The sequence below is a fragment of the Malaya genurostris genome, chromosome 2 (genome assembly GCF_030247185.1).
Source record: "Malaya genurostris strain Urasoe2022 chromosome 2, Malgen_1.1, whole genome shotgun sequence".
NCBI classification, from domain to species: Eukaryota; Metazoa; Arthropoda; class Insecta; order Diptera; family Culicidae; genus Malaya; species Malaya genurostris.
Genome location: NC_080571.1, coordinates 240,415,208 through 240,437,344, shown reverse-complemented (window position 1 = coordinate 240,437,344; position 22,137 = coordinate 240,415,208). Strand labels below are relative to the sequence as shown.

The following is a 22,137-nucleotide window of genomic DNA, read 5'->3' as shown; positions in this document are numbered from 1 at the left end:
TTACGTATTGAAGTAATCTCCGAGATACAAGCGCTTCAAATCAGGTCCGAAATTTTTATCACCGATTGTTGTAAATTGGCTTGCTAGTTACCTGGGAATCGGAATCAACAGCTAATTGGTATTCCATATGCTAAAATGAATACGGTGTGCAGCAGACTAAAATAGGGCATTCACACATCGCCAACAATACCAAAGCCATCGTTCAGCGAGCCAATGGGTGCAACTTTCAGTTTAGCCACCCACTCGCTAGTCAAACCACCGACATCGCACACAGCCAGGCGTTGACTGAGCAAAAAATGTGACAGAATATATATTTATAGATTACGTTTTGTGCGATAGCTAGTACTGTGTAAAACGGTCGAGAGGATGACATCATTATGGCAAGATGTGATCGATTCGTGAAAACATAGGTCAATGAAAATTTCAATTTTTCAATGGTATACTATTGAAATACTTAAACAACGTTGTCTAATATATTTAAGTTAAATGTTTCCGAATCGATTGGTAGTTAGATTATATAAATCCATCAACAAATGACTGAGTTATATGCGTTCAAAATAGTGATAGAAAAAGGTTATGCGGCTAGTTTTGCATTTTTCAATTCCCACCAGGCCCGGTATAGTGAAGAGTGAGGAATTTTTAAGAAAAGAGTAGTCGTTTTTAGAAATAAATTCCGTATATGACAAGCTTTTTGAGGTTGCCTATCTCGTATATTTTGTGACAGTTTCAAGCAAAGCCTTGGTGTTGCATTCCGTTTGTGGAATTTGACCTTCTTTTTCGACAGACCTCACCACCGATAGATAGCCTACAGAACCATTGCATTACTGGTGCTACGGTCTTACTGACACTAAAAATTCTTCCAGGTCGGGGTTCGAACATACGACAACTGACCTTTGGGATTTCACTTTGGGAAGTCAAGAATAGAGTTTATCTTCTTATTTTAAACTGATTAAACCTGATCAAACTGATCCTTTATTTTTCGTTAATCTTACTTTTTGCACCTAAGCATTTTTCTTCTATTCTTGCTTATTCTCTAGTTTACATATTCATATGGCGGTAGGGGAAGTAATAGTACATAAGCGTTAGCCAATCACGTTGCTCGCGAGGCCGTGTTTGATGACGGAGGGAGAGCGCGAGAGGAGAGTGCGAGAATCAGAAATGAGTATTTTTACATGCGTTTAAGTTGTTCTAAAGAGCGAGTGAGTGCCTGTCGTGAGTGTATGGGTGTACTTGATCCAGATCGCTGAGTTACTGTCGTACGGTACTTTGTCTATTATGCTTTGAATAGCATATTTGCTTGAAACCTGAGCCATTGTATCTGCTTCATGTCCGTATTTATTGCGTTTTCCACCAGCCACCAGTGTTTTTCAACGAAAAACGGCATTAGATTGCGCGACGTAGATTAGTCATGTTACAACCCTGTGCATTGCATCGCCAGCCTGGGACTTTGTGGCAGCTGGAATTATTAAAAAGTCAGGAGTCGTTGAGAAATTAGTGATTAGGTACAAGGAGACAAAAAGATGACAATTTTTCTGAACGTGGAAAAACAAGGGAGACGTCCCGAAAATACCACGAAGTAATATCGTGAATGTTAAGAAATAATCTTAATCTAAATCTTCGTAAGGTCGACGTAGAACTTGTCAGAAAATTGAATTAGTGTCTGTCTCGACACGATCAGGCTATTTTCACAAAAAGCAAAGCAACTATGCCGTTCTACACACTAAACCTTAGCTTAGCGCAACCCAATTGGAAAATTGCCTGAGCTGACGGAAGAAGTATAATAAGGCCAAAAGCGGTTAAGATAAAGATAAAGAAAATTTTTGGTCGCTGGTTTGAGTGAGACGTGTCTAGTTGGGAAGCAGTGCCTGTTTCGTTCAGTGTAGGGGACAGTCGGCAGCTTTTAGCCACTTGTATTTTATCGAAAAATAATGAAGGAATTTATTTAATTTTTTTTTTGTAAGTAAAGTAACCACCAATAGATTCGAAATGTTTCAACTCGAACGTGTATTGCAACAACATTGAAGTGTTTCAATAGTACACTACTGAGAAACCTGTCTGGTTTGACCCATGTCAGTATCAGCCGATCAGAAAGTGTTTTGAAGAGAACAAAATATCTGCTACTGTACAACTGCATCGGCATTAAAGATTAACCTTTTCACTTTTTCCCATCATTTTCTGAGTAACGGTGGTCGAAACAAGACATACGGGAGAGCAACATCGAAGTCCTCAAGCTTTTGGAACGAAGCGAGCGCCGAAAAGTAGAATTGTGCCGAAGAACAGTCGTTGCTGGGTATACAGCAAAACCATACAAAAAGCCTGACAGAGGAAGTCGTCAGTCGTCATGGAAGCGCTACTCAATTAAGTTGTTTGGAATTTGAGCCGGAATTCATTGTGAGTTCCAAATGCACCTACCGATTCCACCCGACATGGATTCTTTCATCTTCATTTAAATCTAAATGGAAATCACAATGAAATCCGAGTCAAATTTCGGACGAGTTTACCGAATATACACGCCAAGAGCCATCTTAGTTATGTCTAAATGCAGATCCTGTTGGTCGTGACAATTCAAGGCACTTTTCAGTCCCACAGATAATCATTAGAAATTACTTGAATTGTTTCCATTTCCATGTAAGTATATTCCTTCAGTTTTGCAGAGAATAATGATATTAAGTAACAGAGAATAAATTTCATTACAATTCAAATTCTGCTTACAAAAATCATAATGAAGATAAAGAGGTTTACTAAGAGGCCACAGTGCGTAATTTTAAATATCTTTCATTTACAGTTATAAAAAATGTCAAATGAAAAATGAGCAGCCGAAGTGAAATTTTTGGTCCCTCATTGAGTGATTTTAAGGTGATCAACGACCGCGGTGTGAAATGCTTCGATATTAGTGGAATTCGTTGCATCGATATGGACATAGTAATATTTCACTATCAAACATTTTCGGTTACTTCATTGTCGAAACTGGGGTAAAACGAGAATATCGTTATTGCACCGACACAAAATGAATGACTCCTGAAACTAATTTGCCGTTATACCTCAATAATAGGCCATTGAAATCAAATTTTCGTTATTACACAATTTGATGTCGACTCTCTAGTTGTCCTCAAAGCCTAGATATCTAGCCACAGCAAATGCCATTGCATAACAATCTTCACCACCCACAAAAATAGCTCCCATTGCCACTTCCGAGCAATGGCAAGACGTTTTTCCATTTCTCTTTGTTGGTGCTGCTGGTCCGGCTGAACTACTGACACAGCGTTCGAAAGACAACACGCAAAGTCGGAGGAAAAGTTTTTGGGGCCTTCCGAAATTTGTGTGTCACTGTGGCGTTGTGTGCGTGTCCACCACTGGACGGTCGCATAGTGCAGGGCCTACGCTGTAAAAGCATTTTGGTTGCTGTTACTTTCGCTTTCGGTTTTTTTTTGCTGTGAATTTGCTGCAAAAGATTTACACCAGATTTAAAATAAGCGATCTTCCGTGTATAATTAATTAATGGCGAGCACTATCTGTAATGTACGAACGGATCGGGGATATGATTGAATAACTTTGAACTTATGATCCAACGGAAAATTTCAATGAACTTTGTTAATTTCGACTTGGTGTTTGTTCCTTACTAAATGGATGAATGACATCATAAACAGTTCCAAAGCTCTCGGAAAATTCTTTTCCTCGGACCGGAGCAGAAAAAAAACTATATATGCACGCCGATAGTCTACAGCAAGGCGCATTTCTCTCTAGCCTAAAAAGCTTTTCACTGCTCGACTTCAACAGCAACCAACCGGTTAAGCGCATAATTCACGTCCTCCTCAAACATTAAGTAATAACACAAGCAGCACGTTCCACTTGTCTCGAAATGGACTGCGAATGGAGTCATCTTCGAACGCATTAAGCTCAGCAGTAATTATACAAGACACTTTGCGAAAAAGGGGCGTTACATCACGGCAAGCAGCAGTTTGTCTCGATCGACCAACCCAATTCGACTTGGGCCTAACTCCCGATACCGGATTTCGACTCAAGGAGAACCGCACCGGGCAGTCGGTGGTCCAATTTTCCGATCCACGTTCGTTGCATAACATGACTAATCGAATGGTTGCATGGTTTTGTGGCGAATTCAGTTGAACGCTGCTGTAACCGCGTCCAGCTGTCTTTTTGTCAGCCGTGCCGGCGATGTGGGGGTGGGTGATTCACCCGGTTCAGCCGGTGTGCTTCTGAGTTAGCCTGGATTCGGCTGTAATTGCATCATACGCGGATTGCAGAGATGAAATGTCCTCAATGTAATCTATTTTTATGTAAGAATTTACACGATTTTCGGAAAAAAACGATTGATTCTGGTTGGGCTTCGGAGGTGCAAAAACTCAAATTTTTTAACTAGTTAAAGCGTACTGGGTACATCCCTTTCAGAAATATCAGAAATACGTAACTTCTCAATTGAAAATGGAGAGCCGAACGGATGTCAAATCTATGCATATCGGCAATGATTTCAACAAATGCGCAGCCAAAACTACACTAACGAGAGCTGTAATGTTCATTTTTGGTATTTGCGGATATGAATGCAAGTTCTTCCCAAAAGTAAATTTTATATCAACCAGATAAATGCAATTCATTTTAATAAAAGAAACACGTGCATTGGGGAGAGTCTCCCCAATGCACGTGTTTGGGAGAGAACTGATGTACGGAAAGGCACCATTAAAGAACGTAACAAGCGATTATAAATACACTCTCCTACTCAATGCTTGATCGGAGAAACAGGTATAAAGCGAGAAGACTAGTGTTTGATGGACAGAGAAGATGTTTGGATATAAGGTATCGGTCGGGTGACGGCCAGAATGTGGACCATGTTCGATGTACGCGCTATTGTGTCTGACTGGCGTTTTAGAGTGACTAAAACAAGATTCAGAGTGGCGAAATGGTAGCGCGTATGCACGGAATGCATAAGAACGCAGGTTCGAGTCCTGTCTCTGAGCGTATCTTTTTCCAAAAAAATTTATCTTTTCTGTTAGTTTTTCATTCATTTGGCTTCTCCAATATATGTTTCCGCTCAGTCATTGCAAAAACTGAACTTAGTTATGGCGGCTTTACGTCAAACAACTAAAATAATTAAATCGTTGCAAATATTTGTATATCCCGGAAGACCAAGTGTGACATACCATTCGACTCAGTTCGTCGTGATCACAGAATGTATGGGTATATGTGACCAAAATATGCCATTTATATTTCCAGAGATCGCCGATCAAAATGTCACAATCTTGGATTTATATGACAGGTATAACGGTTTTGAAGATAACTGTGAATTTTTATCCCGATTCGATGTCCGTTTCCAAAATTTCGTAGTAAAAGGTATTTAAAATGGTGAAAATATGTACCCAATTCTCATAGAGATGGCTCAAACGGGGATTTTAATTGAAATCCTTCAAATCCGTAGCACATTCTGGTTTTTATTCCGAACTCAACTTCTGGTTTCAGAATTGCAATGAAATATGTGCAAAACTTGATGATCATGATCTCTCAATTTTCTATTTAATTCGCACGGATTCAAAATAAAAGCCTAATGAACCTTTAGAACGATACAGAATTTGATCAGGATCTGGCTTCCAGTTCTGGAAAAAAAATTTTTCGAAAAGGTTCAAACGATTCCAAAAGATTCCGTAATAGTGGTCTTAAGATGCTTCAGTATATTGCCACAAATATTTAAACTCCACCTAAAGCGCTATGTAACAATTTTCATTATTTCCTTTCCTCTACGATTCCAATTAGTTTGAATTCTTCGAAGTGTGGTATGTTCAACAATGATGATTCGGCTTCAATTAGGTTTCAAGAGTCTGCATCTATTTATACAGCAGAGTTAGCAGCAGATCATTATAACTTGAGTGTAATCGTTACATTATCCCTAAACAATCATTTCCTCTTCATAGAGAGTCTGAGCGCAATTTAAGCCATTCGCTCAAACTTGGCTGGCAAGAATGAATCGTTTCTCTTGGACAAAATAAGACAGTAGTCCACTTATTGGTATAATGATGTCTTTCACATAAACGTGTATATCACTATGGGCTTCTACGGAGAATTTAAATTCGACTGAAATGTACTTGTAGGGGAACGTGCCACTTGAACCAATTAGTTCTGATTCCTGACTCTTGGATTGTACAAAAGTTTATTTTAATTTACATATGAAACCGTTATCTAAAAACAGAGAAGATGGCTGAACCGATTTTCACAAAGTCAAATTCAAATGAAAGGTTTTGAAATTCTTTAGAAAGTTCCCGAAAAGTTGATCCAGATTCGATATCCGTTTCCGGTATTACAGCACGATAAGTGAAAAATTGTCAATTTCATAAGAATTTTTCCAAAAGTGATAGCGAAACGAGGGGCACTGATTTTTATAAAACTTACTGGTATATTTATATAGTTGGCAGACCTTGTTAGTTAGTGGTTTTATAAATCTACTTTGAGGCTACTAGTCCCCGGTATCTGCTTCCGAACTCACCGTTAATAGTGAAGAAAAGCTGCAAAAATGAAACTCGATTTCTCAGCAACGGTTAAACCGATTTGATGATTATGATTCAAATTAAAAGTCTCAGTTTCTTAACAGATAGTGTAGAAATTCATCCAGATCCGACTTCCGGTTCCGAAATTAGAGGGCAATCAGTATGAAAACCTTCCAAACTATCATAAAAAACTATGCAAAATCGGTACGTACCGGCACGTGCTGATACGGAAGGAGAAAACGTCACCGCCTAGCACACAGCGTGCTTTGTTCAATTTCTTATGGCGTGTAGGGTTGCCACATTTAAATCTATATTAACTTGACATAACTGTTTACAAATTGAAAAGGTGATGGTGGTTTATACAAAGAAAGTTTTTGGTTTTTTTTCAAATTTGAAAAAAAAAAATCTTGCCAGAATCTTCTAGTGATGCTTTTGAAAATATAAGTAATATGAGAAAGATATCATTACACAACTAGGTGGATTAAAACAGGTTTTTACTTTATGTTTCGAATGAAATTTTTTGTAACCGCTCGCATTCAATAATTCGTTTTTCCGCAAATCGAGACCTGAAAATCGAAACAACTTGGCGCATTTCCATAGAATTATTTGCTTTTCTGCGTTTAAAATATTATTCTCGACCGGAAACTCTGGAATTCGAAGACGGATCATAATATTATTTCATTTATTTTTCGGACTCTTCTATTCAATACTTAAACATCTTAGGAAACCGAACATTTAACACTATTGCAGAAACTCGAAAAATTGTCAATCACAAAGACCTATGCAATTTGGTGCATGATTAGGCAGATTGGATGATGAAATTCAATAATAGCCAAAAAAGTACAGAGCAACTAATTTCAAAATTTGCAAGGTGTCACGTTCACATATGACTCACTTCATAAGAACGTAATTCTTGAAGTAAAAATGAAGTTAAACATAACCCGCCTTCCACGCAGAAGAAATTTTCTTGCAAGAAATGAAGAACGTTGAAGACCATCAAAAGAGCTTGTACAGTTTATACCATTATTTGTTACGATAAAGCAGAAAGTGAAGATAGATGCGGTGTGTGTTGTTTTTTTGTCAGATTCTCATACTACTAATATCTTCAAAAATATCACTAGATTTTTCGGTTACAGAATTTTTATTTCATTCTTGAAAAAAAAATAAGAAAGTTTCTTTGGGTATAAACGAAGATAACATTTCCAATTTGTAAACAGTTAAGTTAAATTAGGAAGAATTGCTTTTTTTTCACCGTCGCTTTAAACGATGGTTTGAAATTTTAAACACTTTAATCTATGCTTTCGTAACCGGAAATTAGATCCAGATGAAATTGATTTGCAACCTATATCACTATATGACCTTTCATTTAAGGCTAAGTTTGTGAAAACCGATAAGAAAATCGATTAGAAGAATCTACTGGCTAGTGTTAATGAATTTGTTCCATTGATTATAGGGACAAAGTCTCGGTTAAAATTCCATTTGTTTGGCTTACCTCTCATACTTTAATTCGATTAAACCAATTATTCGAAAATGAATGACCCAAGCGAAATTCAGCAGTTGTGCTACTTTTGAATATGAAATTCAAACTAAACGGGGTATTATTTTTGAATCAGTTGCATAGAACCTACTTTGTGTTTTAATTTTTAATCAATTTTTTTACAGCACAGTTTTTACAGTTTTCATTGACACCACTACTCCACCGGTACGATATTACTGTAGTACCTGTAGGCGTAAAAATTTCATATACATCGCGAAGCATGTAATTCCGATGCGAAAATATCTTTTCAAATACACTTGAATCCATTGAAATTCTGTCTTTCTTTCGGGCGCACATCTCGTAAGATAACTAAGATTTGTCTCTACCTCAGTATCGTGTTCAACAAAAATCATACACCGGTAACAGACATTTTCGCGCCTGCACCGTGATTCTGATTTCTTAAATTCAGTTGCTTGTGCTACTATATACTCTGATACGCTGATGGTCGCGCTTGTTTTTTAAAAAATCGAGTTTCGATGTTGGTTTCCATTTGTTTACAGTATGTATAAAATAGAATACCACACACAGCGTGCTTTGTTCGTAGAGGCGGTATTGTGTTTTCTTCTTCCGTATCACCACATGTACATACAGGTGCGCTTTATAAGACGGCACTCGTCACCTTGTAATTTCCGAACCGGAAGTCAGATCCGGAAGAAATTCATGGGTGATGTATCAAACCAGGTAACCAGTAAGCACTAATAATGGCATTAAAATAGCCTTTCAAGAGCACCAAAAATGCTCATAGCTCTATATCTGCAATCTGAAACCTCAACTGTTAACTCAATCTGAATTCAGCATTCAGAATCCACACCAGCCAGCATTATTTATGAATATCTGTATATTTTGCCAAAGTCGGCCTCAATTCAGTCTCAAGTGCATTTCATTCGCACTTGAGACTGAATTGAGGCCAATTAGCGATTATTTGCTGTCATTATGCGGCATTAGTTTGTGCTTATTGGTTACCGGGGAAATCATCAGACCTTTCATTTGAACTTATGTTTGTTCAATCCATCGCTGAGAAAAAGTGAGTTCGTTCTATTTTATAGTTTGTGATAACTATTTCCGGTGCTTCCGGAAGTCGGGGACTGGTATAGCCGGAATGGGTACGTTTGACCGTCAACTGATAAGGCCTGAACTGATTTGAGCCCCCGGAAACACCATTTTTTAGGTGTTTTGCATCACTACTCTGCATTCTGTAATTTTGGAACCGAAAGTCGGATGAAGATGTAATTCAGAAGCTTCTAAAAATCGATCACGTCGTCTCTGAGAAAAGTTAGTATGTAGTTTGAAATTCAAGTTTTTACACTAATCACCCTGTAATTTCGGAATCGGAAGTCGTATGAAAATGAGATTTAAGAATTTTTCATGGGACCACGTGGGTGACGTGATCGTTTATAATAACATCTGGCTCATTCAACAAATCACTGTTTGCTTACGGAAGCAACTTCCGTAATAAGGACCGAAATCACTTCACTTGGTTTCCACCGGTAATAAGTAAAAATCGATCAAAATCGATAAACGAGGATTCGACACCTCTTATATCGCTCAATCAAGTGTACTTACTATTCACCGAACCGCTTCGTTATTTCCGGTCGAAATAATGACGGTCATCGCCTTTTTCTGAAAAATTCCTAAAAGAAATAGAGACTTCATTATCGGAGCTCCAGTGTTAAAGTGTTATGGCTTTACAAAAGTGTGGTATTTTGCTTTGTGCTTGGACAATTTTACAGAATTCGACACAAATATACAGAATTTCCAACAGCTAACCGTTTAGTAGTTTGATAATTGAATTGATTACAAAGTGTTTGATAGTGAAATTTTCGTCGATCTGTTCAAGTGTTCTGTAAACGCTATAAACTTTAATAGATTGAGCGCTATAAACTCTGAATGGAATTATATGTTCACTTTGATTATTCATTTGATTGAAAATTCAAATCGTGTTCTGTGTTTTTTAGCCCGGTTTGACGGTTCAATGCATAGGGCGCTGGTCTTACAAGCCAGTTGTCGTATGTTCGAGCCCCGACCTGTAAGGATTCTTAGTGTCTGTAGGATCGTAGCACCAGCCATGCAATGATCCTGTACGCTATGAATTGGCTGCGAAGTCTGTTGAAAAAGAAAGGCCAAATTCCACAAAGGTATTACCCAAGACTTTGCTTTTTCGATGTTTTTTTTTTATAAATGTCGCCTCACTTTCTCCATTTCAGTGAGAAAATTTCTATAAAAAAGTGAATTGATGAACATTTTATGAAATTCAGACACATACCCGGTATATATATATATATATATATATATATATATATATATATATATATATATATATATATATATATATATATATATATATATATATATATATATATATATATATGTATATGTATATATATATATATATATATATATATATATATATATATATATATATATATATATATATATATATATATATATATATATATATATATATATATATATATATATATATATATATATATATATATATATATATATATATATATATATATATATATATATATATATATATCTGATATTGAAAACTTTTCTAATGGTTTTCAAAAATTTCACGCTTTTCAAATTTACAAAGTGGTCACATTTTGACAGTTAATTGTCATTGCTTATCAAATCTTCAGAAATAAACATAAAGTGTTTTTACCATATTCGGTTTTATATTCAGTTTGATCAACTGATCGGTCTGTAGAAACTCGCATAATTTCTGCAAAACATGATTTTTTTTTTCATATTAACCGAAAGTTTTCGTCAAAAAATCGACGAACAGCAAAATCAAATCCAAGTGCCAGTCTAAATTCAATGCATTGAATCGAATGTCGTTTTCACTTGAAGATGACTGAAATTACCCCAGCTCTAACTCGAAGCGGCATCAGAACAAATTGGCTCAAGTAGCACGTCACTTTGTTATTTGGATATCTGGAGATCTGGAGATCTGCTTGCTTGCTGGTTTGCTTCGAAGTATTATTCAATTATTTTAAAGAAAAATCAGAACGATAAATGCCTTCTCTAATTTTTATAGTGTCGAAAAGGATTAGCTGAATATACAGGTATAGAAAAACTCTTTTTTAATCGGCCTAGTTACTTATATTTTCCAAAACATCACTAGAAGATTCTGTCAAGATTTCATTTTTCAAGCTTAAATAAAATCAAAAATTTTATTTAGGTATAAACTACCATAACCTTTTCAATTTTTAAACAGTTATGTCAAGTTAATATAGATTTAAATGTGGAAACACTGTACGCTATACAAAATTGATCAAAGCACGCTGTGCACTGGGCGATGGTGTTTTCTTCTTCCGTACCAGCACGTGCCGATGGGCATTGGTTTTGCATCATTTTGTATGAAAGTTTGAAAGTTTTGATTCTCATTCACAGTATCCTTTATGATACTGAGAGCTTCAATTTGAATTTTGATTTGTGAGAATCGGTTTAACCGTTGCTGAGAAATCAAAGTGAGTTCCGTTTTGAAACTTTTCTTCATTATTACCAGTGCGTTCGGAAGCTGAAACCGAGGACTAGTAGTCCCAAAGTAGATTTTTATATCCACTAAATAACTAGATAAATTTACCAGTAAGTTTTATAAAAACGTGTACCTTGTTTCGATATAACTTTTGAAAACAAAACATTTATCAAATTGATATTGTTACATCTATCACGCTGTAATACCGGAGACGGATGTCGAATCTGGATAAACTTTTCGGGAATTCAATACCTTTTATTTTCATCTTAGTTTGTGAAAATCGGTTGATAAATTCCCGAGAAAATTGACTCCGCATTTTCTCATAGATTTGCATATCACCTTATAATTCCGGATCCGGAAGTCGGATCTGTACAAAATTCAATAGCAACCTATCGGAGTATAAGATTTCATTTGAATCTAAGTATTGGAAAAATCTCTGCGGAAAATGAATTACATTATTTGACACATCCATACACACATACATACTTACACACTCAGCCATCACTAAGCTCGACGAACTGTGTCAAATGGTAAGGAAACTTGACACTCCGGGTTAGCATAACCTTTCTATATAAGAAAGGAAACAATAAATTAAAACTGATGGCGACTGCTGCGATTTGATCCGAGAATCATTGGATCACAAAGTACGTCTATTTATCGATAGATTAATGGTGCGTATAAGGTTTTGCAGTTGCACTAGCTAACCGATGGACAGATTAGTGAAATTACACGAGAAATATGTAAAAACACAGTATTTGTATAAAACAGATTTCCATCGACAATTTCCAAGTCGGCATTGGAACTCTGTATTAATAGTTTTTCAAATATTTTAACTGTGTGATTTATTAAATATTTTCACTACACTTTTTTTCGAACTATTTTAAACTGTTTCTTGTTTGGTATTGGTGAGAAGTTGTACCTAATTGACGATCACCTAACGAAAATTACGGAAAATCGAATTAATCATTTACACAATATTTATCTGGGCATGCTTCGAAGGAACTGCTTCTATTTTGCTGAGTCATAATGTACCCAAAAATCTAGTGAAACTTCCACCGTTATGAAGCAAGTTTAACAGTTCGATGTAACAAATGCGAATAGTTGAATGAATGTGTTTTGATGCCTTGATTATTGAAAACTCTTATCAACATTACCAATTTTGTTATCCTCAAATGAATACTTGAATGAAATGGAACTGATGAAGTACTGATTGATTCAAGAAGATTTTCTAGCCGAAACGCCATGCTTTAGTTTCTAGTATCAATGATAACGTAAAATAATATACTAATTAATTAGGAAATATAATTATTTTACTGAATAGTTAAAAAGTTTTTATTGCAGATATATAAATCCAAATGAAAAACTAAGGTAAAATGAATAGTCATCAACTGTTCGGCAAGGTATAAAATCGATGTTATCTCCCCAGCCCATCTGTCTGAACGTTGTACTCTGTTGCTGTTGACATTAATTTATGTCTCTACTCCCGTCACCTCTTCCAACGGTCTTTTTATTTCCCAATGCAATTATTATCACCGCTAGCAATGGCATGACACTACCATGAAATGACAAGACTACTCACTCCGATCAAACTCCTCGAAAAACTTGCCTTGCTTCGGCAGCTGCCGGCTAATAACCGACTGCAGATCGTCCTGCTGCACCACGTCGTTGTAGTGTTGATTGAAGTATCCGGCACCGACAACATTGGCACTGTTACAGATCACTACTGGCGAACAGCAGACGAGCAGTACGGCAACGATCGAACCAAGCGGTGGCGCTGCGGTAGACCAGCGAAACCCCGAACCGCTCATAACTCAATCCGGCGGGGTTTAGATCGTTCCGTCGATGCTCAGGAGGCTTATCACACACACGCGACAAACGACGTCGGCGACACTCGGGCAGTTTTCTGCTGCACGGAATCACTTAAACACATCAGCTGTTATTGTCACTGTCACCGGTTCCCATTCGCGAGTTTCGACCGACCGACGATTGATGCTACCACGATAAATACTTCGGTTTTTCGGACGGAAACTGGTTTTCAAGCCGACCGGTCGTGCAAGCTTCGAACTGATCGCCGTCCAACGATCGCGTAATCACTTTTACTATCACTTGTTACGTTACACACTTCCTCGGTCGCAACAGCAAACACAACACAGCACAACACAAGAGTGGTTTGTTTGGGTGGGTTACTTCTTTCTTTTCCAACCTTTATGGCTTCTTTGTTTCCGTTGCGTTGTGTGTCCTTTCCGGCAGGTTTTAATGCATAATAATCAAGGTTGATTGATTTACACCTTTTGCTGGATTGCGATTGTCTGATTTATTTGTTTCGAACTCTCGGTGGCCCAGATCATGCGGTTTTGGCTTACAGAAATAAGACGACGGTGCTGAAAGATTGTGAATGATCAGAGGAGGACTAGAGGGATGATTTTTGCCATGATCAATAGACGAGACTAAGTAAGGTAATGATGGCGTCATAGATTAAACAATCATTTTGACGCAGCCAATACCTAAGCTCAATTTACAATTTCGTACATAATAGATAGTGACCAACTGCGACGTAAAATAACTTTATTTTATGAAGTAACTGACCATTTTGGAATGCAATGAATTAAGGGGCAATTTACAATTTTAGGAAAACAGCTATTGTTGCAAAACTCGCTTCGCTCTCGTTGAGAGAAAATTCAAAAGAGAAATAACAATTTACTTGATAAATCTATCCGATAAGACGTGAATACGACTTACTTTAGTATGGGGCGCCTTTTCAATATTTACCCTGCACAAAAATGGACAAAACTCTTCTGTTGTACTTAACTCAATATTGTAAGTTGTATGAAATAACTCAAAATGTTTGGTTTCAACGAATATTAAAGAGAAAAACTCATGACGCTTGTTTGTCTTTCTCGTACTTCGACGACGGTTTTGATGCGGAGAGCAGTATTGCATTTTCGGGTTAACAAATTAGTAGATATAAAATTATAAAATTAACAAGTTTCATTCATTCTAGCTTGCCCAGTTGACTTTTGATATCAGTAAATTAATTATTGAAGAGCTTTTTGATATTTCCTTCCATTGAAATTATTGTAACTCGTACCGAGTGTACGTCTGCAGGCAAACAATTTTTAACTTTCTTTTTTCCTGTCCTAATAATTTGTGGGTTAGAATAAGTATGTCGTGAATACGTCATATTTTAGTATATGTGCACCGTTGTTACGTTGTAAGTAAAGAAATGAAACCTTGCACAATTCACATAACATATCAACTTATGAGAACGATTTTTGGTTTTCAGAAGTGTGAAGTTTTAGTCGTATTCATTTCATCCAGTTAAGTCTCTGACATTACCCACCCAGTTTTATTTTCTTGAAGATTCATCCTGCCATAGTGGAGAAAACTGTTTGTGCGCTTCGCAACAATGGCTGTTTTATCAATAATGTACGTAGAACCTTAAGGTGAAATGTGGCGAAGTGCACACGTCTCGTTTTTGATCAATTTCTCTAAAACTAAACAGAATTTCAAAAACCAGAAACATTGAAGTTTTTGTAATTAAATTTATCACAACTAAGTATTACTAGGATCTTGAAATTTTGCTTTGCCGAGTCGTAATTTGTTCTTGAAACGTATAAACGGTTACGGTTCCGTTTCACGGGAATGATTTTAGACCTGAAAAAATGTGTTTGAAGCAATATTTCACAAAGACTCTGACAAGGTAACACAAAATGTTTATACTTCAACCGAAATAATCGAAATTTGAAAAAGTTTTAAGTGAATTCCATGATCTTTTCATCATTTTTTTCATTGCTTGCGTGCGGCTGTTTCGTTAGCGGTGGTGTAAGAAATTCACAGTGGATTCGGTGGTGTTATATCGTGAGCAAAAATTACATATAACAAATTGAGACGAATTTATGCAACTAGTTGAATACAATGAAATCGGTATTATAAGAAATCGTCCGTTTTCTAAGGTAACTGAGGTTTGTAATGCTAGTGTGTTCAAACTATGTTTTGTTCAATAAATTGATGTTGCTTTGTTGTGTATTATCATATAATAGATATTACTTCAGATTGTAGCAAAACTTAGGCAGGCTACGGAATGAAATGAATACAAGTCAAGTATTCAAGCCTATTCGCACTATACCGGGACGACCGGGACGGGGCCATCCGGGACTATCCGAAACGATTTTTTTTCCTCATCTGATCGCGGACGGTGCGTACAATAAAGATTGGATGTTTTTTTTATCAACCATGTCACTGGCCAGGTGCCAACCATGCTTTGTGGTATGTCATAACTAAACTACCGATTCAATTGATAATATCTTCATTTTTCCTATCGTTGCTTGATTACGATTTAACTAAATAATTACCGATCAGCATAAATATTGAAATATATTCATTTACTGAAATAAACTTCAAGTCCGATGACTGTAAAGAATAATGAACTTTATCGATTTATGTTCATGTTAGTACTCTCTTTGTTTTCTTTTTGTTTTAATAGGGAATAGAAGAATGGAAAAGAAAACAAAACGAATCGCCTGTCTTTGACGAGTATACTTCTACTTGTTCATATAACTATCAACTACCTCATTTGACAGTCGCTGTCACAGTACAGATTACAGTTTACGATGATTTTAGTCAGTCTGTCAAGTCCGTTCGACGTGACTGACAAATTGGTACTCTGTCCTTAACTAATACATGTCTTTTAAGTTATCGGACGAGTTTTTATTTCTCAATTTTTAACTTGTCAAACTTTGAGCTACATAAAATTTCTTTACAAATTACATGACTAGTTTTATCAGTTTCAACAAAATGATACTGACGGGTGTTCCTTACTGGAACTACTTTTGCAAACCGTAAAGTCAACATATTTTTCGTGCTCTTCTTTAGCACAAAATTCAAAATTGATTTAAAAAAAATCTTGGCTCAATCAAACGATTATTTCATAAGACAATATACATAAGTTTTTCTTCGCCGTAGCATCCACCATAGTACTTTAAACCTAATATATCTCGAATATCATATTAGTATGTCGGAATTTAATGGTGTAATAATTTGGTCATCTAATGGTCGTTGCAAACTTTCTCGTCGAGCACTCGTTTTAAATTCAACTTTTGAATGCTTTTCCAAATATTGAAAATTTAAAAAATTATATATGTTTTTGTACTGCAAAGCAGCTCCATTAGAAAAAAATATCATTTTTCGACATTTTTCTTTCCATGAATATTTTGCAAGTAATTATTCATTTTTTTGTTAAATAAATTGATAGATGCAGCGTTGTGCTCATATAGAAAAATTATGCAATCGCTTGAAAAATCAACTAGTAAAGATTGGCCCGAAGGTGTGTGTGTGTGTGTTCCTATAGAGAATTCTTGAATTTCATCCGGATTCAATTTCCGGTTCCGGAGTGATAGGGTAAAGTGTGTTAAATATTGTAATATTGTATAATACTGGACTCAAAACTAAACAAATCGAATCCGGCTATACTGGTTCCCGGTCTCCGGTTCCGGAAGCACCGGAAATAGTTATCATATATTCCAAAATGGATCCCACTAACATTTCTCTGTAATGGTTCGACCGGTTTCCACAAACTTACATTCAAATAAAAGATTTCACCATACGGATCTATAACCTTCTACGCGCCGTTCGTCGCACTACGCGGTGTCATAAAATATTTAAAAACTATCACATTTTTTCAACGAAAAGTTGTTCATCAGTGTTCTATTCATTCATGTGATTTTTTTTTTCAATTATTAGGTATACAACTTTGCTTCCGTCGTTTTTTCCAAAATTTAAAGCTTTATTCCGAAAAAGTGCTTAAAGATGTATTATTCAAAGTATTGTCCGTCGCTAGCGACAACTTTCTCCCAACTCTTCGAAGGATTGAAAATATTGATCTGCCAGGCCGTATGCCATCGAATGGAATAGGTGGAAGTTAGAAGGGGCGACATCTGGGGAATGCGGCGGATGGGGCAAGACTTCCCATTTCAGCGTTTCCAGATACTTTTTGACCACTTTTGCGACGTGAGGCCGAGCATTGTCGTGTTGGAGGATGACTTTGCCATGTCGCTCTTGATACTGTGGCCGCTTTTCTTTTAGCGCGCGACTAAGGCGCATCAGTTGCGTTCGGTAGCGATCTCCTGTGATGGTTTCACCCGGTTTTAAGAGCTGGTAGTAAATTGTTATTCATCTTTGAAGGTTTTTTCTCTTCCATCATCATGTTTGTCTTCGACATCGAAATCACCATTTTTAAAACGTTGAAACCACTCCCGACACGTTCTTTTACTAAGAGCAGCATCACCGTAAGTTTTTGAAAGCATTCGATGCGCTTCAGTTGCATTTTTTTTTCGAATTGTAACAGAAAAGTAAAACTTCCTGCAAATGGCGAGAATTGGACACATAAACAGACATTTTCGAGCGTGAATAATACGAAAACAAGAACAACTGTCACCGAAACGGCGATGACAATTCGTTAGGCACTGTACACACTCACTTTAAAGGAATTATCATCTATGTATTTTACCAGCCTCAGCCGGTACAGCCTCCTATCGGAAAACGGCGGAAGCAAAGTTGTACATCTGATATTTGAGAACACTTTAATTCTTTTTAGAACCATTAAAATTTTTTTTCCCTAAGGATTTTCTTCAACTGAGCATGTAAATTCCTCAACAAAAACTATTATTACATTGCGAAATTCGGATAAGTGCAACATAGTTTGGAGAACCCGTTCAAGTGTTTTTGAATGCAAGAACCGTATAAAGCATAAAGAGCAAAACACAGGATCGGAAATTCTTATCCGGTTTTCTGCCCATACTCGCATATTAGTCCCATATGGGTTCTGACCACTTTTGAGCTGGCCCGACGGATAAAGTCAATTTTTACGTTACTTTTAGGTTAGTTCAGTAAAATTTGAAAAAAATCAAGTCGAGTCTGTCCCATATTGAAAGTATTCGCATATCTGTTCCACGTATTAAAAATAACGGTTTAGTAACTAAAATTTTTTTCTAGCCACTACCAATATCTAGCTCTGGCAGTACATTAAAAAATGTTGATAATGTAAGATAAACTATCTATGAATCGATTTTGAATATAGCCGGTAAGATAATTCTTCTTGAATATTTTGCGCTTCTATCTCAGTTCCTAGTCAAAATAATTTCATTCAAGGTCAAACGGATTGCTCCCATTTTTACTCACAATTTCATCCTCCAAAGCAATCACTTTAGCAAAAGATTCAGCACTTTGACTCTTTGACTTTGACCTAAATTAGATTTAGGCATATGCGAATATTCCAAATTAAAATTATCTTGAACGTACTGTGCTGAACAAAAAATTTCAGAATATTTCTTTAGGGTGTTGGTGGCATTGAAATCTACAAAGTCACTGTTTGAGCTGTCTTACTTACGTGGAAGAGTCTCCACCATATAATTCAATTGCATCAAGACCTGACCTGCCCATACTCGCATATCAGTCCCATATCGTTTTTCGCAAATTTTGAGTTAGTTTAAGGAATGAAATCTATCGTCAATATACTTTCAGGAATTGCAATAAAAGTTGAGGGTTTGTTCAGTAAAATGTGAAAAAAATATCAACTCATGTCTGTCCCATACGCAAAGTATCCGCATGTCAGTCTCATTCAGTGCAAAATTTCAATAATTTCATTTGTTGCAATATTGGAATAGCTGATTTAGCATTAGGTAGCACAATAAATCAAAAAAAAAATCGGAAATAAAATTTTAATCGTCTTTTTCTCGACATGCCGATTTTACATATGGGACTGATATGCAAGTATGGGCAGTGACATGATATCACAAAACCTCACAGTTCGAAAAATTTCTGTGATTTTACATCTTATAAGATGCACAAAAATGGAGCGTCGTATTTCACACAAATTTATATTCAAGAACATTTAAAATTGTGTGATTTGAAAATTACATGGCTTGAATTCGAATGAAATAAAAAACAAAAGATCAATAGCAGCAGCGCGCGACTTGAGCCGAGAAACATTAGATCACAAGCACATCGGTTACCCGACTGAACCACAGAGCTCATATCTGGTCATTCAAAAATTGATGCATATAAATCCATACAATGGCACTTGGTAGCCGAGTGCAAATTACACTCGGAACGTGTAAAATTCTGTGCGAGTGGAATATAACGTCATTTGAAAAATTAAGTAGTTTGTGAATTGTATCGTTTGTAGAATTCTTTCACCAGTAAAATTCATAAATTTGTTCTGTGCTATTTATATCGAGCGATTAAAAATTTCACACGAATGGAAAATCAAACATGAAATTTTGAGAACATGAAATGCGAGAGAAGCATAGAATGCTAAGGTGGGACCGGTATGCGAGTATCTTTTCGTTGGTTAACAAAAGTACTCGCATATGGGTCCCATCTTGTTTCGTAACAGTTTTTATATAAACGAATGATAAAAAATGCAATATTTTATTCCATATGAACAGTTTATAATGTAATCCATGTATGTGATTCAATAGTATCACGGATCAATCATCACAGTAGCGGATCGTTTTCACAACATGTCGATTTTCAATATGGGACTGATATGCAAGTATTGGTTGTTTTTCCTTAAATTTTATTATCCAGTTTTTGCATTAAAAAAAACTTAAACGGGGTTTCCAAACTAAGTTACTTTTATTCTATATTTGCTTTCCGCTGTTTATTTGTTCCGTGCTATTTCAATGTATGATAGAAAATGTTTGTCGTCAATAGGTCGTAGTTTAGTAATAAATCACCGTTACAAGTAAAAGTTGCAGCGAAGCGAAACAGTAAAAGTTGCAAAACGATTATCTATATTTAAAAGTGTGAAAGAAACATGAAAGTTTTATTCGTATTCATGTCCTCCAGTTATATCTGTGGCATTACCCACCCGTTTTTTTTTTACTATGGGGTGTTTTATCTCATATAAATTTCAATGGGAAATTTTCCGGGGTTTCGAAAAACGACATATTTTATGTAGTTTCCAGTGCATGTAGTAAGTATATGCTTGTAATAATGATAAATAATAATGACTGAAGATAGTCATGCATGAAACTTTTACGTAACATTTCCTTAGAGGCTACATTTTACCCCATGATCCCCTAGATATCAAACACTGCATTACATAGACAATAAATTTTTTGCTTCCCGTTCAACAATATTTTGGCTAGAATTGTTATTTTTCAATTGTGTTCACTTCATCCTTTACCGCACCAATATTGTTTATGTTGTTGACTAGAAGTAGACCTAGGATGGATTTGTTTTATTTTATTTTAAACATTTTTTTCTATGGCGATAAGGAAGAAATTATTTTTCTCTGAAAAACTAATCGATTTTTTTGAATGCTTCAGAATTGTCCAAATGGATTGCAAAGAATAACTAAATCACACCGGTTATTCCCGACGATGCATCGGGTTTTCTTCGTCTTAGCATTCAAAACTTTCAACACTGCTGTTAGTTCCCCAGCAGTGGGCATCTAGTCCGTTCCATTACGTAGCCTAATCACCAGTTTGCTAGCCCCGTAACCATCTTATTACGGCAAGACAAACTGACAGTTCGACTGGTTTTATTGCTCCATCCTACCGCGGATCAGAGTACGGAAAGTGGTTAGTCGTCTACTTCGTTCCGGATTAGCTTAAGCTTCACCGCCGCACCGAATGGTCCACCATGGTCCGACAGGCGTCGCCAGTGAACCAACCGTCGGTGCTACTGCACAAACAAAACCGTCGAGGATTCGATGTCTCAATTCAATTTCACTTTCACATGGTAAAAAGTTTATTATGCTGTAGTATAGATTGCCTCATTTTCCCTTTTTCGATCAATGGCACTACGGATTCCACCGCACCGCCGGTCATTAAATCTGCTGATGTAGGCTCACTCTTGAACGGAGAACAGCTCTTCAAATATATCTGCTGATCGATCCCCCACCTCTGTACGACTATTTTTATTTTCTTTTTGCTCACTTATTAATCTTCTACGCACATTACCTCCTCTGTTCACTAATTCTGTTTGATATGCTGATTGACAAACGGAAAGCACGTGACGAACCGCTAAGTTAAACCCAAACCTTAGAATAAACCGAAACGAATCGCGTCCGTAACACGAATAATACACTTTACTTGAATTGTTCCACCCTCTCTTCGCAGAAACCAGGTAGCAACAGACACCGCTGGAGGTGGCAAACAAGTACTACCAGCAACTTCCCACTGCTTTTACCGTCACCGATGTTCACTCAGCTGCGATTCTCTCTCTCGATTTTCGATAGCCCAAAACTCCGGTCCGGTGCTGCACTATTGCATAATCGACCATGAAACAAAACAGGCGACCCCCAAAACTATCAAACGAACGAACGATCTATTTAATGCATCAGCAACTGATTTGGACCGTGATCGCAGCTCAACTGCGGCGGCGAGATGCGGAAGAGACGAACATTTTGACGACGCAACTCCAGATCAGGTTGGGTAAAATTGTCTGGTCTGTCTGGTGGTCGATAAGGCGCAACCAGACGGTTGCTGATGCCTGCTGCTCGGCACTCTACGGATGCTGCTCACTAAACATCTGAGTTACCCCGGCGGCACAGCGGACGAACTGAAAGTGAAATGAGTTTTCACGAAACCAACCAACAAAATAAAACAAATGTTAACGAA

The 22,137-nt window shown here is 36.7% G+C and overlaps 1 protein-coding gene across 2 annotated transcripts in view; it reads right to left on the bottom strand.

Moving 5' to 3' along the window:
* The window catches only part of LOC131428311 (serine proteinase stubble), an 83,459-nt gene extending 61,873 nt beyond the window's left edge, over positions 1 to 21,586 (bottom strand). For both annotated transcript variants that reach the window (XM_058592171.1, XM_058592173.1), the window contains exons 1-2: positions 21,478 to 21,586; positions 13,092 to 13,893 (exon numbers count right to left, since the gene is read on the bottom strand). In XM_058592171.1, coding sequence (XP_058448154.1) covers positions 13,092 to 13,320 — 229 coding nt within the window. In that variant the 5' untranslated portion in view covers positions 13,321 to 13,893; positions 21,478 to 21,586. The remainder of the gene's footprint in view (positions 1 to 13,091; positions 13,894 to 21,477) is intronic.
* Between the last annotated feature and the right edge of the window lie 551 nt (positions 21,587 to 22,137).